Below are 14,841 nucleotides of genomic sequence, written 5' to 3'. Positions count from 1 at the left end.
AATTAATATAGTTTGACATCACTTTAGTTACAGTGGTTCAATTCTATGTGATTATGAGTCTTGTAGTTTTCCCTGCCAAAGAGTGCTGGTGCCTTACCAGACTACAAATCCCAGAATGTACTAGGTCTTTAAGCACTTACTGTGTAGAGTACAAAACTACAACTCCCGGGACGTCATAGCATTCAGCCAGGGCGGTTCAGCGGTGTCAAGCTGCCTTAATTCTACAGTGCAGGTGCTGCCTAAAAGCAGTACACGGCTGCAGAAAATTTTGGAAGGACTTTCAAGAATTCTAGTAGGGCCCCTTCCACACAGCTGAGTAACATCCCATATTATCTGCTTTCAACTGGGATGTATGGCAGCGAAGACTCGGATATCCCAGTTCAAAGCAAATTTTGTGGGATTTTCTGCCTTGATATTCTGGGTTTTATGGCTGTGTGGAAGGGTCCAAGGAAGGCAATGTTTTGATTTCCTACTTTAAGCCCCCACCCCCTTTGCAAGGGAAGCCATCAAACATCCAATCACGTGAGACGTTGGCTCTACCGCGCAACTGTGATTGGCTAACCAAATAGGACGGCGCGAGAGTTTACGTCCTGGGATTGTATCCTGGCGCCATTTTTGGCGGGAATTTCGAGCTGAGTGGAGCTGCTGCAGCTGCTGATAGTAATAAGAGGGGGCTACTAACCAGCTTGTCGCTATTTCATCTACAAACAAGGGCTTCTTTCTGCCTTCAGGCCAGTGGTCAAAGGAAGGTGAGGGTGAGAAAAGAGGGGTCCTGAACCTCCTTTCTAAAGTGACTTTGGCCCTTCTACACTGTCCTTATATCCCAGGATCTGATCCCATATTGCCTGCTTTAAACTGGACTATATGAACCTCTACTGCCAGATAATTTGGGATAAAATAATCCGGGATCAGATCCTGAGATATAGGGGGCAGTGAGAAAGGGGCCTGTGATTTTAATTATCCCCTTGTAATTATATTTTTCTTTCTCTTACAAACTCAAATTGGGGGTGGGGGAATACTTCCTATTAGAATAATCGGGGTAATGGAGAGTGGAATACTTTCAATTAGAATGACTAATGTTAAAGATCTGTTATTTTATACTTGCCTAATGCAGGACCCAAAGGATCCTACGTTCAAAAGCATTTGTGGAAGAAAATGAATAAGAACAAACTTTGTACCAAATATATCTAATATGTTGCAAGCTTGTGGCATATTACATATAATACTTACTTAGATGATCCCTTGTTGTCTGAGTAAGATAGTCTTCCAAGATGGGTGTACTGGCCATGGGTCCATAGGTGACTGTGGAACCCTGTTGATCTGCATTTTCTCCCACAGTGAGGTCATTGGTTTCCAGGTGGAAGGCGGTCCCGGTCGGGGTTGGCTTGACGCGCCTTCCTCTTGGCACGTTTCTCTCTTTTGCCCTCCGTTTGTGCCTCTTCAAATTCTACAGCACTGCTGGTCACAACTGACCTCCAGCTGGAGTGCTGAAGGGCCAGCGCTTCCCAGTTCTCAGTGCCTATGTCAGAGTTTTTAAGGTTGGCTTTGAGCCCATCTTTAAATCTCTTTTCCTGTCCACCAATATTCTGTTTTCTGTTCTTGAATTCAGAGTAGAGCAACTGCTTTGGGAGACGGTGGTCGGGCATCCGGACAACGTGGCCAATCCAGCAGAGTTGATGGTGGAGGAGCATGGCTTCAATGCTGGTGGTCTTTGCTTCTTCCAGCATGCTGACATTTGTCTGCTTGCCTTCCCAAGAGATTTGCAGGATTTTTTGGAGGCAACGCTGATGGAATCGTTGCATGTGACATCTGTAGATAGTCCACGTGTCGCAGGAGTATAGCAGGGTTGGGAGGTCAATAGTCTCCCTACATCTGTCCCAGTCCTCAAACACTCACTGCTTCATTCGGAAAAATGCTGCACTCGCAGGACTTAGGTGGTGTTGTATTTCATTGTCAATGTTGACATTTGTGGAGAGGTGGCTGCCAAGGTAGCAGAAATGGTCAACTTTTTCTAATGTTACACCATTAAGCTGTATTTCTGTAATACTATATAGTATTAGATTTAATATATGTGTGCAATATGTAATACATATTACAGCAGTGATTTCTATAACTAAGTACTTCAGTAAAAACACTTTCTGTAGTCTTATCCTGAACCTGCTTTTCATCATTTCCATTTTCTAGTCCTAATTTTTCAGTGTGGAGGTCAAGAAAAATATTTACTTGCAGGAAGAGTGCTCAGCCCCATGATAATTTGCTGGCCCATTTCTGGCCCATATCCGTTCTTGAGGTCCACGATGAGAGTGCTTCACAGTCTTCCAAATACAACAGCAAAATAGGTTGTGCAAGTTTTTAAATAATCTCTATCTTGTGGAGTTGCTATTTTACTTTCTCCCCCTTCCCCCTCTCCCCCCCCCCCCCCCCCCCACTGAATTGCTACTCTAGATTTTCTTTCCTGGAAAAGTCGACGCTACTTGGGATCTGATTATGTGAATGTAAGATACTTCTCCAAATGTGCATTTATTTGCATTGTATCTGATTTGTCATTTTTTTTTCTCCTCTAGATTTACTGTTACAATTCTTCTAGAACTCTTCACGGTGTATTTGATCTTTTCACTGTCTTAAGTTTTGGGACATTATGGCTAATAGGATTAAATTGCATCATCTATTGCAACAGAAATCCTAGCAGGTCTCTACTGCTTTGCACACTTTTGTGACAAAACATTCTCATTTCCAACCTTCTGATTCCCATTCTTTACCTAGCCTTTGGTCCAGAAACAGATTGTCACCAGGGGTCCTCAAATCTTTTAAGCCGACAGCCAGTTCTCAGTCTTTCAAACTGTTGGGGGGCTGACAGTTGGGGGAAAAACCACACAAATAAATTCCCACTTACACTGTACATATCTTGTTTGTAGTGCAAAGTACACATAGTGCAAAGTACAATACAATATTTAAAATGAAGTAGCTGATGGCACTATTGCTATTTTCTAGATGGAAACAGTTTTCCTTATAACATATTAACCAGTAATTCTGATTAAGAATCGTTTGCATGGCTTTTCCTTTGAAAATCCTTCAGTGTTGTTATCTTGGTTGAAAAGGAAGAGAGATGTGACAACACTAAAGGAGACTTCTGCAATAGTTGCCCTCCCGTCTCTAGGGCAGGAAGGATGGTAATGTTGGAAGGAGGGACAGTGGAAAAGGGCTGAGACAGTTGCCCTTCTGATTGTGGCATTGCTCTGGACTGAACACAAAGTCCCTCTTATCCCACCCGGTTAAGTGCAGGTGTCAGAACATCTTCCCACCCCCTTGCCGCCTTCTCCCTGCTGCCATCCCATCTTTTTTGGGGCACTGTCATAATCTCAGTCCTCTATCTGATCCTATCTTCCTCCTGAGAAAAGGAGGGGATATGTGTCCCCTGACTTCTGCCACTCACTCTTATCCTTCCCATTCTTTCCTCCCTCCCTTTTCCATTTGTACTGCAACATTTAACCATAAAGTTAGCTGACAGTAGTAACATTTACTACTTTCATTATATTTTTTCTCCCTATTATCTCTTCCAGATTGAATCGCTTTCCCAACTGCAGAAACCTAAAAAGCACCATGTTGGAGGGAGAGAATGAATTTATTCTAAGCATCCTTGAAGAATTGGAGGAGGAAAAAATGAAGAAATTCTTATTTCTCCTGAATAAAAAGGAGACAGATGGAAATACCATCCCTCAAGGAAAACTTGAAGGTGCTGATGCAGTGAAGGTGGCTAAATTGCTTGCAGAACATCATCATCCATGGCATTTGGAGGTTCTTGAAAAGACATTGCGTCGTGTTCCCCATCATGCTCTTGCTGATAGAGTCTCCACTGTAATAAAAGCTGGTGAGTGCTATTGGGGCTTTTTCCAGATAGATGCTTCACACAGCAATTGCATCACTCTATTCTGCTTTTGTCAGACCTCTGATTCCTACAGCGGCCGTGGCTTCAGGAGGATTTGGAGGTGATCAGAATTGTGCTAAAAGAGCTAATGGGTATGGGTGATAGCTGCTATCCCACTCCCCTACTGAAATATCCCATTCTTAACTCCAGTTTTGCTTCGGATTTTTAAAAATAGTTCTACTATTACTCTTGTAATGGTATAACTATAACATTTGTGTAGTAAGATGACATATGGCAAAAGCTATTCTAACATGAAATAGTATTAGAACTGATTTTTTTTTTGTTGTGTCAGGAGCGACCTGAGAAACTGCAAGTCGCTTCTGGTGTGAGAGAATTGGCCGTCTGCAAGGACGTTGCCCAGGCGACGCCTGGATGATTTGATGTTTTATCATCCTTGTGGGAGGCTTCTCTCATGTCCCCACACGAGGAGCTGGAGCTGATAGAGGGAGCTCATCCGCCTCTCCCCGGATTCGAACCTGTGACCTGTCGGTCTTCAGTCCTGCCAGCAAAGGGGTTTAACCCACTACGCCACCAGTGGCTCCTATTGGATTAAAACCGATTTAAAAATTACTTTCTTGGGGGGTAGGTAACAGGTGTTGCCATCCAAGATTATCAGCTGCTTTCTCTGCATTGGCAGGATAGTGAGTGCTTCCTTTTCCATTCAATTGCGAACCAATGTGGTTAGGTATTGTTTCAGGACTAGAGAGATCTAGCTTCAGTTCCTACCCATTTTAAGAAATCAAACTTGTAAGATTGTCTTATGAGAACTGAATTGCTGTTGCCCAAAGCGTTCTGGTTAATTTTCATTGTTCAACTCTTTAATTATTTTAAAACTAGCCATCCACTGCCACACATTGCTGTGGCCCAGTCTGATGATCTGGAAAATAAAGTAATGAGAAAGTGTTGGTTTCTAATATATGTAATTTCTTGATGCTTTTTGTTTCTTTGTGGAGATTGTCAGGTTTGCCTACTCTGGAACATGCAACATATAGTTGTCCTTCTTTAGGGGTCCCTTTCAAATCTATGATGCTATATCTGTGTGTAAATCATATATATCTATCTATATCTATGGCTGGAGGGCTACAACTCCCAAACTCAAGGTCAATGCCCACCAAACCCTTGTAGTGTTTTCTGTTGGTCACGGGAATCCTATCTGCCAAGATTGGTTCAATTCCATTATTGGTGAAGTTCAAAATGCTCTTTGATTGTAGGGGAACTATAAATCCCAGCAACTACAACTCCCAAATGACAAACTCAATTTTTTTGAGTGAAGAACATACATTGGTTTGTTAGGTGTATGCTGTCCAAATTTGGTGTCAATTCCCTCAGTAGTTTTTGAGTTCTGTTAATCCCACAAACGAACATTACATGAATGGAGCTCAGAGAAAGCAGTAACAGCCAATGCACATACATTCATAAGGGAGTTATTCAGTGAGCATCTAATACAAAATAAGTCGTACAACGAGTAGAGAAATCCCAATCTCTCTCTATTTATCTAATAAAGGTCAAAGATTGTATGTTTGTGGGTGGCGGATTTCAAAGACTGTGCCAACTTCCAGAGCTGACTCCCATTGACGATGGACCAAACTTGGCACACAACTCCACTGCCATAACCAACAGAAAATACTGGAGGGGTTTTGGGGGGAACCCTAGAATCTGGGACTTATAGTTCACCCACATCCAGAGAGCATTCTGAACCCAACCAACAATGGGTCTGGATGAAACTTGGCACACATATCCGACATTCTCAATTTTGAATACTGATGGCATTTGGAGGGAATTGAACTTGAATTTAGGAGGTTTTCGTTCACCTACATCCAGAAAGCACCTTAAACCCAAACAACAATGGATCTGGACCAGCATGGGCAAACTCCAGCCCTCCTGGTGTTTTGGGCTTTAATTCCTAATAGCCGGTAAGATAAGCAGGGTGGGGTTTCTGGGAGTTGAAGTCCCAAACACTTGGAGGGCTGAAGTTTACCTATGCCTGATTTTGACCAAACTTGGCACACAGACCCAACATGACCAGCTTTGAATGCTGTGCAAGCTCCACTGGCTGCCAATCCAATTCTGAGCACAATTCAAAGTGCTGGCCTTGACCTATAAAACCCTATACGGCTCCGGTCCAGTGTACCTGTCCGAACGTATCTCCTTCTACGTCCCACCTCGGAGCTTAAGATCATCTGGGGAGGCCCTGCTCTCGGCCCCGCCTTTGTCTCAAACACGCTTGGTGGGGATGAGGGACAGGGCCTTCTCGGTGGTGGCCCCCCGCCTGTGGAATTTGCTCCCCGGGAAATTAGGTCATCCTCACCTTTAGAAAAAAGGTTAAAACGTGGCTGTGGGACCAGGCCTTCGGCCAATCAGGTTAAAGGACAATTGATAATGTTGACTATGGCATGGAAGAGGATTTGGATAAGTTAAGCAGAGTATTCATTAGTAGATGACTAGCTAAACAGCCACCAGACGGGCAATAGTTAATCAGAGTGTAAGTATACTGTTTTAATCTTTATTTATTAATGTTCATGTTAATTGTTATATTTGTTATTCTGTATTTTATGATGTGGCATTGAATTATTGCCAATTGTAACCCGCCCTGAGTCCCCCCAGGGGTTGAGAAGGGTGGGGTAGAAATGTTTGAAATAAATAAATAAATAGTGGGGTTTGTAGGGAACTGACATAGAATTTAGGGAGTTGTAGTTCACCCACAAGCAAAAATCACTATGAACCTTAATGACAATGGATCTGGACCAAAGTTGGCACACAGACCCAACATGGCCAACTTTACGTTCTGGTGGGGATTGGAGGAAACTGACATTGAATTTAGGGAGTTGTAGTTCACCCATAGCACATTCCTAACTTCAAATATTGGTGTGGTTGGAACAATGACAGATGATCGTGGAAGTTGTAGTTTACTCAAATTCTTTTGCATTTTCTAATAGGCATACCCGGTACCTAGACTAGTAGAACATAAGAGTGAAACTTTTATGTTGAATCAACAGTCACTGCTTGTGCCCTATCATGTTCATGTTGGCAAAGCCGAGGGAGGCACAGCTCCTTTTTTTCTTTTACAGGGAGTGGTCAACCCCACTGTTTAAACAGCTCCACTGGTTGCCAATAAATTTCCGGTCCCAATTCAAGGTGCAGGTATTTTATTTATCGCGTCATCCGCAACCAGAACATTGTATTACATTTCTAACTGAGCAAAACAAACAGATAAAAAAAAAAACAACACAAATTTTGCAAACTTGGTAGCTGATACTGTCCTTTCACCAGTATCTGGCCACTTGGAGTGCCTCTGGTGTTGCCGCAAGAAGGTCCTCCATCGTGCTCAGGTTGCATTGCAGTAGGTGGTCAGTGGTTTGCTCTTCTCCAGGTTATCACCTACAAAGCCCTAAATTGTTTGGGACCTGCCTATCTTTGTGTAAGCTCTAAGATGTTCTGGGGAAGCCCTCCTCTTGCTCCCACCTCCATCACAAGTGTGGTTGGTGTGGACGAGAGAGAAGGCCTTCTCAGTGGTGCCCCCCCATGGTTCTGGAACTCTCTCCCCAGGGAGATTAGACTGGCACCCATCCTGTCCATTTTTTGTAAAGACCTACAAATGTGGATGTTCCACTGTGAACTGTTGATTAAACAGTTCACTAGATAACTTTGGCCCCCCAGCCATAATTCAATGTCTTGTGAGTGAACTTATTACTGTTCCCTGCCCTGTAGATATAATATTCTAATTCATATTGCCCTTCTAGTCCTAACTTAACATCTGTCTCCTGCACTTTATTCATCAACCCTGTCCTTTAAACTGATTTGCACCAACCCCGCCTGAGTTCAGTATTTGATTAATATGTCGGGCTATTGGTTGTTTGTTTGATGGTTGTTTTATGTTATGTTATATTTAAAACTGTTGACCAGGCTTGTTCCCATGTAAGCCGCCCCGAGTCCCTTTGGGGAGATGGTGGCGGGGTACAAAAATAAAGTTAATAAAGTTATTATTATTTTCTTTTTACTCTTTTTTCTTCAAATAGTCCCTATTCTCCCAAGCATCCAGACATAATCTGTATATCATGGGTGGAAAGAGGGTTTTCTGTAGTCCCCATTTGCCCCCATCGGCATTTTTGAGGCTCCCAAACTCTTGCCACAGTTCAGGATTTTTTAGCAGGGTGAATTTTATTTCAATAATAGGCCATTTTGCTACCATGTTGCTTCCAATATTGTTTTAAGTCTGGACTGGGTTTTTTAAAATGAGGAAGTTTAAGCTGGGAGTTGGACTTGTTACTTTAGTCCTCCCTGCAGTTTATTCTCTAAAATTGGGTGGTCTTGTCTTCTCCAAGAAATATTTTTATTCTATATATTTTTTATTCTTTCCTGATTATGAAATACCAATAGAATTTAAAGTTTCAGTTGTACTGATTGATGGAAAATTAGATAGTCAATATCTGAAGAAATATAAAAAGTCCCAATACATTTAAAAAATTGATAAATAGCCCTAACAAAATTCAGTGAGCAAGAGATTAATAAAATGTTCATATTTAGAAACAGTGTAAAACAAAATATTGCTGTGATATAAATACTTTGGCCAGTTTTTAAAAGAAGCAGTGCATAGTATTGATATTAATATTTATTTGTCTTTCTGAACTGTAAACATAGTTGTAGAGTTTTTAATTTTATATAATAGTTTTGAATATGCAAATGTGTTATTTTTGTGGAATAATAAAAATACTTCAATAAGATGAAATATGACAATTAAAATTAATATTTAATCAGAAAAGGAGAAACGTGAAAATCCAATTGAAGAGATGGATGGTATTCCAGCAAAGAAGGCAAAATACAGTCAAGGGACACAATATGAGGGTATGTAACAACTGACTTGAAAGGTCTAGTTAAAGTTCTCACATATTTTGTTATTGAAGTTAGCCATATCTTATCCTCCTGATTTTTTTATTAAACATGGTCTTACTGTGTTCCAGCATCTTTAAATATCTTATTTTGTTTCATTTCCCAATCAATTCCACCAGCCCACAAATGAAATTAATACAGTGAGTTTAAATATGCCACATTTAATCTAACTCTTATTGTATTCCAACTTTTAAAATATAGTATCTTACTGTTTGGCTCTTTTTTGTCGTTGTCATGAATTAAATGTTAAACTTACGCAATTGTTAAGTGTCACACAATTCAGAAACAATCTAAATTAGATTTTCTTTTTGTTGCCTGTTTATAGCATCCTATTGTAAACCCTTGGGCTCTTCCCACTCCATCTAGGACTGCCATATTTGTTAGGCAAGTTGTGATAGAGCGCAGCATTTTATAACCATAGTCAACAGATGGTCGCCTGTGGCAGAACCATCCATTTAAGCTGAAAGTGATTTCTGATCACTTCCTGTTTTGGAAACATATCCACAGGTAAGTATTATTTACAGTAGGAAGCTGACCTCCAAGGGACATAGTTATGGCTGCCAGCCTTCTTACAGCTATCCCATGCCTTACAGATGATTAAATAGCTTGTCCTCGCTTTTGTCGTTTACCTATCCCAATACTGTACCCAAATGCCAGTCCCATCTTATTTCAATTTGTATCAGTCTTGACCCAGCCTTTTAAATTGTCTTGACCGATTCCTTTTTCCATGCCCTAACAAATAGACATGAAGAGCAGGCAGGATTTTTTCTTTTAATATTTATGTGTTGTTGAGTAATTCCATTATAAACATCATTGCCATGGTGTTGTTGAACATGGCACCCTCCACTCCTGTGATTTATAGTTCTCGAAGGGCAACAGTATAAAATATGATTTTTTTTGTTCTCTGAACTTCCACAATTCTGATGGTTCTGCCATTTGAAGATGTTTCTTCTATCTCTCTAGGTAAATACAGACTTCCGGATATGGAGGTCTATGCTACAGAGAATCAGGGTCTACTGATAGAGAAACTAATAGAGGATATTGGATCCAGTGCATTTAAAACACTGGAAGAAGAACTAGCCATGAGAAAACTGAAAAATGTGTTTTCATTTAATGCTGCACAGTTTTACAAAGTTGTCACAAACCAAGAGCTAAAAGTTTTTTTGAGCAAAGATCGTAAAAAAACATCACATGGAATACCCTCCAAAATTCTTGATTTGATGTTACACCCATCTCAAAAAAATAAAAAAACAAAGCAGATGAGTCAGCCAAGACAGAAGAAGCCAATACCTAGTCCTAATTCTACAAGTGAACAGAAACTAAGCAATGAAAGGCAAGAATTGCCAACTGATAAAGTAAAAGGGAATGCACAAATATCCAAAGAAGACATCAAGAATGATAATGTTTATGCTGTTGAGCAGGAACCAGAGGTAAAAAAGAAAGTATCACTACTTAAAAATGAGAAAAATAACCAATTTTCCATGGAGGACTTTACTCGGGATTTTGATGGTGACTATAATGAGAAATGGGAAGGAGAGGAAACGAAAGAATTGCCAGAAAATAAGCAGAAAGGGGACCTCCAAATCTCCAAGGAGAACACCTTCACCGAGGAACTTGATATTGATTGTGATGAGGAGGGAGAAGGAGATGAAAGGAAAGAATTGCCAGAAAATAGACAGAAAGGGAATGCTCAAATCTCCCAGCAGGACACCTTCACTGAGGAACTTGATATTGATTGTGATGAGAAAGAAGGAGATCAAAGGAAAAAAATCCCAGAAAATAGGCAAAAAGGGAATGCTCAAATCTCTAAGCAGGACACCTTCACTGAGGAACTTGATATCGATTGTGACGAGGAGGGAGAAGGAGATGAAAGGAAAGAAATCCCAGATAATAATCAGAAAGGAAATGCTCAAATCTCCAAGCAGGACACCTTCACTAGGGAACTTGATATTGATTGTGATGAGGAGGGAGAAGTAGATGAAAAGAAAGAATTGCTAGAAAATAAGCAGAAAAGGAATGTTCAAATCTCCAAGGAGGACACCTTCACTGAGGAACTTGATATTGATTGTGATGAGAAAGAAGGAGATGAAAGGAAAAGATTTCCAGAAAATAGGCAGAAAGGGAATGCTCAAATCTCCAAAGAGGACACCTTCACTGAGGAACTTGATATTGATTGTGATGACAGGCGGATAGGTTATTATTTTCCTCCAGTCCCCCAGCAGGACACCTTCACTGAGGAACTTGGTATTGATTGTGATGACGAAGGAGAAGAAGATGAAAGGAAAGAATTCCCAGAAAATAAGCAGAAAGGGGATCCCCAAATCTCCAAGGAGAACACCTTCATTGAGGAACCTGATGATGATTATGATGGAGAAGGAGATGAAAAGAAAGAGGAACAAAGGAATTTCATAATGGAGATGGAACCTGTACATGAAAGTAAAAAAGATACAATTAGAGATGATAAAAAAACCAAGAAAGGAGTATCTGAAAATGAACTTTATAAGAATTTAGCAAGGGCCATTAGGAAACATTATGAAGGAAAAAAGCACTGCATCAAAATATGGTGTAATTATGAGCACGAAAAATATAAATGCTTTAAAGCCCAAGATGTGATAGTATTTAAATTGGAAGAGGAAGAGGAAACAGAATACCGTATATTGCATTATCTGCAGGATGACAAAGATCTTAATAAGAATGATTGGCTGAAAAAGAACGTGGAATTTGAATTGCAGTTTAACATGGCTGTTTTAGGTGTTCAATGTTCTGAATGCATATCTATTAACAGTCTAAAGAGTGTGAAGGCCAATTCTTTCAGACAACATGAAGAGATTTTAGAAAGTATTGTGTCAGATATTGTATTGCCTGTTCTAGCTCTTTATAAGAGAGTGGAGCGAAATACGTTCTTTGAAGAGTCCCTGGAGTAGACCTGGCTCTGGAACCAGGCATTTGGAAAGTAGTGCAATATGGAATTCAGCCTAAAAGCACTACAAATAATGACTACAAATAATGAATCTGTTTTAATTGTATTTATATGTTTTATTGGTTTTATTGCTCAATGTGTTTATCTGTTTTTTGTATTCATAATGCACCATTGAATTTTGCCATAATTTGGAAGTTGCTCTGAGTTCCTTTTGGGGTGAGAAGAGGGGGGTAAAAACATAGTAAATAAATAAATAAATAGAAGAGTAAATGACAACCCAATCCACCCAAATCCATATACATAGCTCTTGAAGTCAATCAAATAATTTGAAATAGAAAATCCCACAAATGATTTTCCCTTCACTGATAAGAAATCACATAATAATGAGAATTAAGTTGTACCACTGCTTCTTAAACTGCAGGACTCGATCCCAAATGGGGTCCCCTGAGCTCAATGTTGGGGTGCCATTTTTTCCCCCTGAATATTACTTAATATTTGTTTTTGAATTTACATGAATCTGTTGAGCAGTGTGTACAGTGGACTCTGCAGAAGATACTGTACAGGCAGTTCCCAAGTTACAGACATCCGGCTTATATTCGACTCCTAGTTACAAACAACAAGAAGTAAGCGGAAATCTTCCCCTAGGAAGGGAAATTCACTCCTGAAAGAGTGATCATTAGGGGAGGAGGTGTCTCAATTGAAGCTGTCTCACCAACCCTTGTTTCCAAAGCAAGCCAAATTTTCCAAAATTGAATTATCACAGGGACAGGAACTGAGGAGAAATTTTCTGAGCAGGGACACAGACAGCAAAACAAATGTCCCCTATGATATCCAACACAAACGCACTATCCAAAACACACATGGCTGGAGTTACACCTAAAAATGTACCTGGTATGACTATATACAAATTCAGCTTAAGAACAAACCTACAGAACCTGTCTTGTCTGTAACTTTAGGGACTGCCTGCACTTCATAAAGAGGAAAATCAAATATGAATTTGTTATCAGTTCATGTTTGTTGTTTGCATATATTTTATATACCTGTATACCTGAGGTCGCATAAAATTTTCTCAGGCCAAAAGTGATTGCTAATGGAAAAGTTTAAGAATCCCTGGTTTATTATTTCCTTATGACATTTAATATTGGACTGCTAATTTAGTCCCTTTACTGCAGTTATAATGTATATGTGCTTTCTTGCCAAAGACCAAGGAAGCACAATCAATTAATTAAAAAAAACACATTTAGACAAAATTGACTGCACAATTTTTACATATAATCTCAGTAATAACTTACATTGTGTTTGCTTAGGTGAAAGGGTCTATAGTTGCAGTTTTTCCCCAATTGAATTGTTCTTGCATTTACTCCCTGCTGCACTTCTACATTTTGATTGTTTTTCAAGTTAATATACTTTTACAGTTTTAAAATCTTTTAAGCTATTTTAATATGTTAAATGGCTTACTATTTTGCAAATCAATTTACATTGTTTCATTGCCTTAAATTCTGACTTGTTCACAATTACAGAAATAAATATTCATTGTCTTAAATGCTGACTTGTTCACAATTATTGAAATAAGTAATCAGTCGGCGACTCGACTGATGAGATTGTTTTATGGTTTTAATAACTGTTTTGATATTTGGGGATGTACTGCTTTTAATATGATTTATGTTTAAAGTGTAGTTTTGCTATTGTAGTTGCAAGGTATTGAATTTTTGCCATTATCTATGTGTAAACCACTTTGAGTCCCCCTAGGGGTGAGAAAAGTGGTATATAAATACTTTAAATAAATAAATTTTTGTGTGTGCATCCCTGAACTAACATGATATAGGGCAGGAGTGGCATAGGGGACAACATGACCTTGCACAAGACCTTGCAATACATACACACATTATATACTGTATGTATGTATGTATGTATGTATAAATACACATTCTCTCTCTCTGTGTGTGTGTGTGTATGTATGTGTGTGTGTGTGTGTGTGTGTATATAGTGACCAAACACATGCCCCATGCCAATCTCATATATATATCTATATAAATAAAAATATAATGTTCATTTGTGGGATTAACAGAACTCAAAAACCATTGGACCAATTGACACCAAATTTGGACACAAGTCACCTAACAACCCAAAAATAAAAAAAAAATTGATTTTGTCATTTGGGACTTGTAGTTGCTGGGATTTATAGTTCACCTGCAATCAAAGAGCATTCTGAACCCCACCAATGATGGAACTGAACCAAAATTGACACACAGTTCTCCCATGGTCAACAGAAAATACTGAAAGGGTTTGGTGGGCAGTGTCCTTTGGTTTTGGAGTTGTAGTTCACCTACATCCAGAGAGCACTGTGGACTCAAACAATGATGGATCTGGACCAAACTACACAAATACTCAATATGCCCAAATGTGAACACTGGTGGAATTTAGGGAAAATAGAATCTTGACATTTGGAAGTTGTAGTTGCTGGCATTAATAGTTCACCTACAATCACAGAGAATTCCCAACCCCACCAACGATAGAATTGGGCCAAACCTCCCACACAGAACCCCCATGTGGACCACAGCAACGCATGGCAGGGGATGGCTAGTATATATAAATATATATATAGAGAGAGAGAGAATGTGTATATATACATACATACATATATACAGTATATAATGTGTGTATGTATTGCAAGGACTTGTGGAGGACTAATGTCCCCTATGCCACCTCTGCCCTATATCATGTTATATATATATGAATGATTGACATGGGGCATGTGTTTGGTCACTTTATGCTCCCAGAAGAAATTCTGGGATATTTTGAGAGACATTTTTTAAATTGCAAAAATTTAATTTTGAATCTGAGGACCTCTCCCAAATAATGAATTATACGTTATTGGGTATAAATTTATATGCAATATTTTTCTGCAGTCCTGTAAATCCAGCGGGCTGCCTCTTGTATTTCCGAACCCTACAAAGCCAAGCAGGCTGCGTCTATACTTTTCCCAAATTATATTAAATGATATCTCTTTTGGAATGCTGCCTATGGGCAGAGAGATGGAGGATTGTGTAATGCATGCACTCAGCATGCTCTCAGATCCCATTGATAAAAGCTCTTCCTATCATTGTTA

General features: G+C 39.6%; 1 protein-coding gene across 2 annotated transcripts; it reads left to right on the top strand.

Moving 5' to 3' along the window:
* The first annotated feature begins 577 nt into the window (after positions 1-577).
* On the top strand, positions 578-11,992 carry LOC132778328 (high mobility group nucleosome-binding domain-containing protein 5-like). 2 transcript variants are annotated; one of them, XM_067470082.1, is made up of 4 exons: positions 578-749; positions 3,561-3,868; positions 8,681-8,767; positions 9,776-11,992. In XM_067470082.1, the coding sequence occupies exons 2-4, from the start codon at positions 3,601-3,603 to the stop codon at positions 11,734-11,736; spliced, it is 2,316 nt and encodes a 771-aa protein (XP_067326183.1). In that variant the 5' UTR covers positions 578-749; positions 3,561-3,600; the 3' UTR covers positions 11,737-11,992. The 2 variants fall into 2 exon arrangements, with proteins under 2 accessions (XP_067326183.1, XP_067326184.1); XM_067470083.1 differs by having other exon boundaries at positions 578-755.
* The last annotated feature ends 2,849 nt before the right edge of the window (positions 11,993-14,841 follow it).

Source organism: Anolis sagrei, chromosome 6, assembly GCF_037176765.1.
Source record: "Anolis sagrei isolate rAnoSag1 chromosome 6, rAnoSag1.mat, whole genome shotgun sequence".
Classification (NCBI taxonomy): Eukaryota; Metazoa; Chordata; class Lepidosauria; order Squamata; family Dactyloidae; genus Anolis; species Anolis sagrei.
Note: the sequence above shows the minus strand (reverse complement) of the source record. Positions and strands in the feature narration are given on the sequence as shown.

Excerpts from the sequence above, each read along its gene's own strand:
- LOC132778328 (XM_067470082.1), top strand. The coding sequence starts at position 3,601 with ATGTTGGAGGGAGAGAATGAATTTATTCTAAGCATCCTTGAAGAATTG. Across the intron at positions 3,869-8,680 it reads CTCCACTGTAATAAAAGCTG|AAAAGGAGAAACGTGAAAAT; the intron begins GTGAGTGCTATT and ends ATATTTAATCAG. Across the intron at positions 8,768-9,775 it reads TCAAGGGACACAATATGAGG|GTAAATACAGACTTCCGGAT; the intron begins GTATGTAACAAC and ends CTATCTCTCTAG.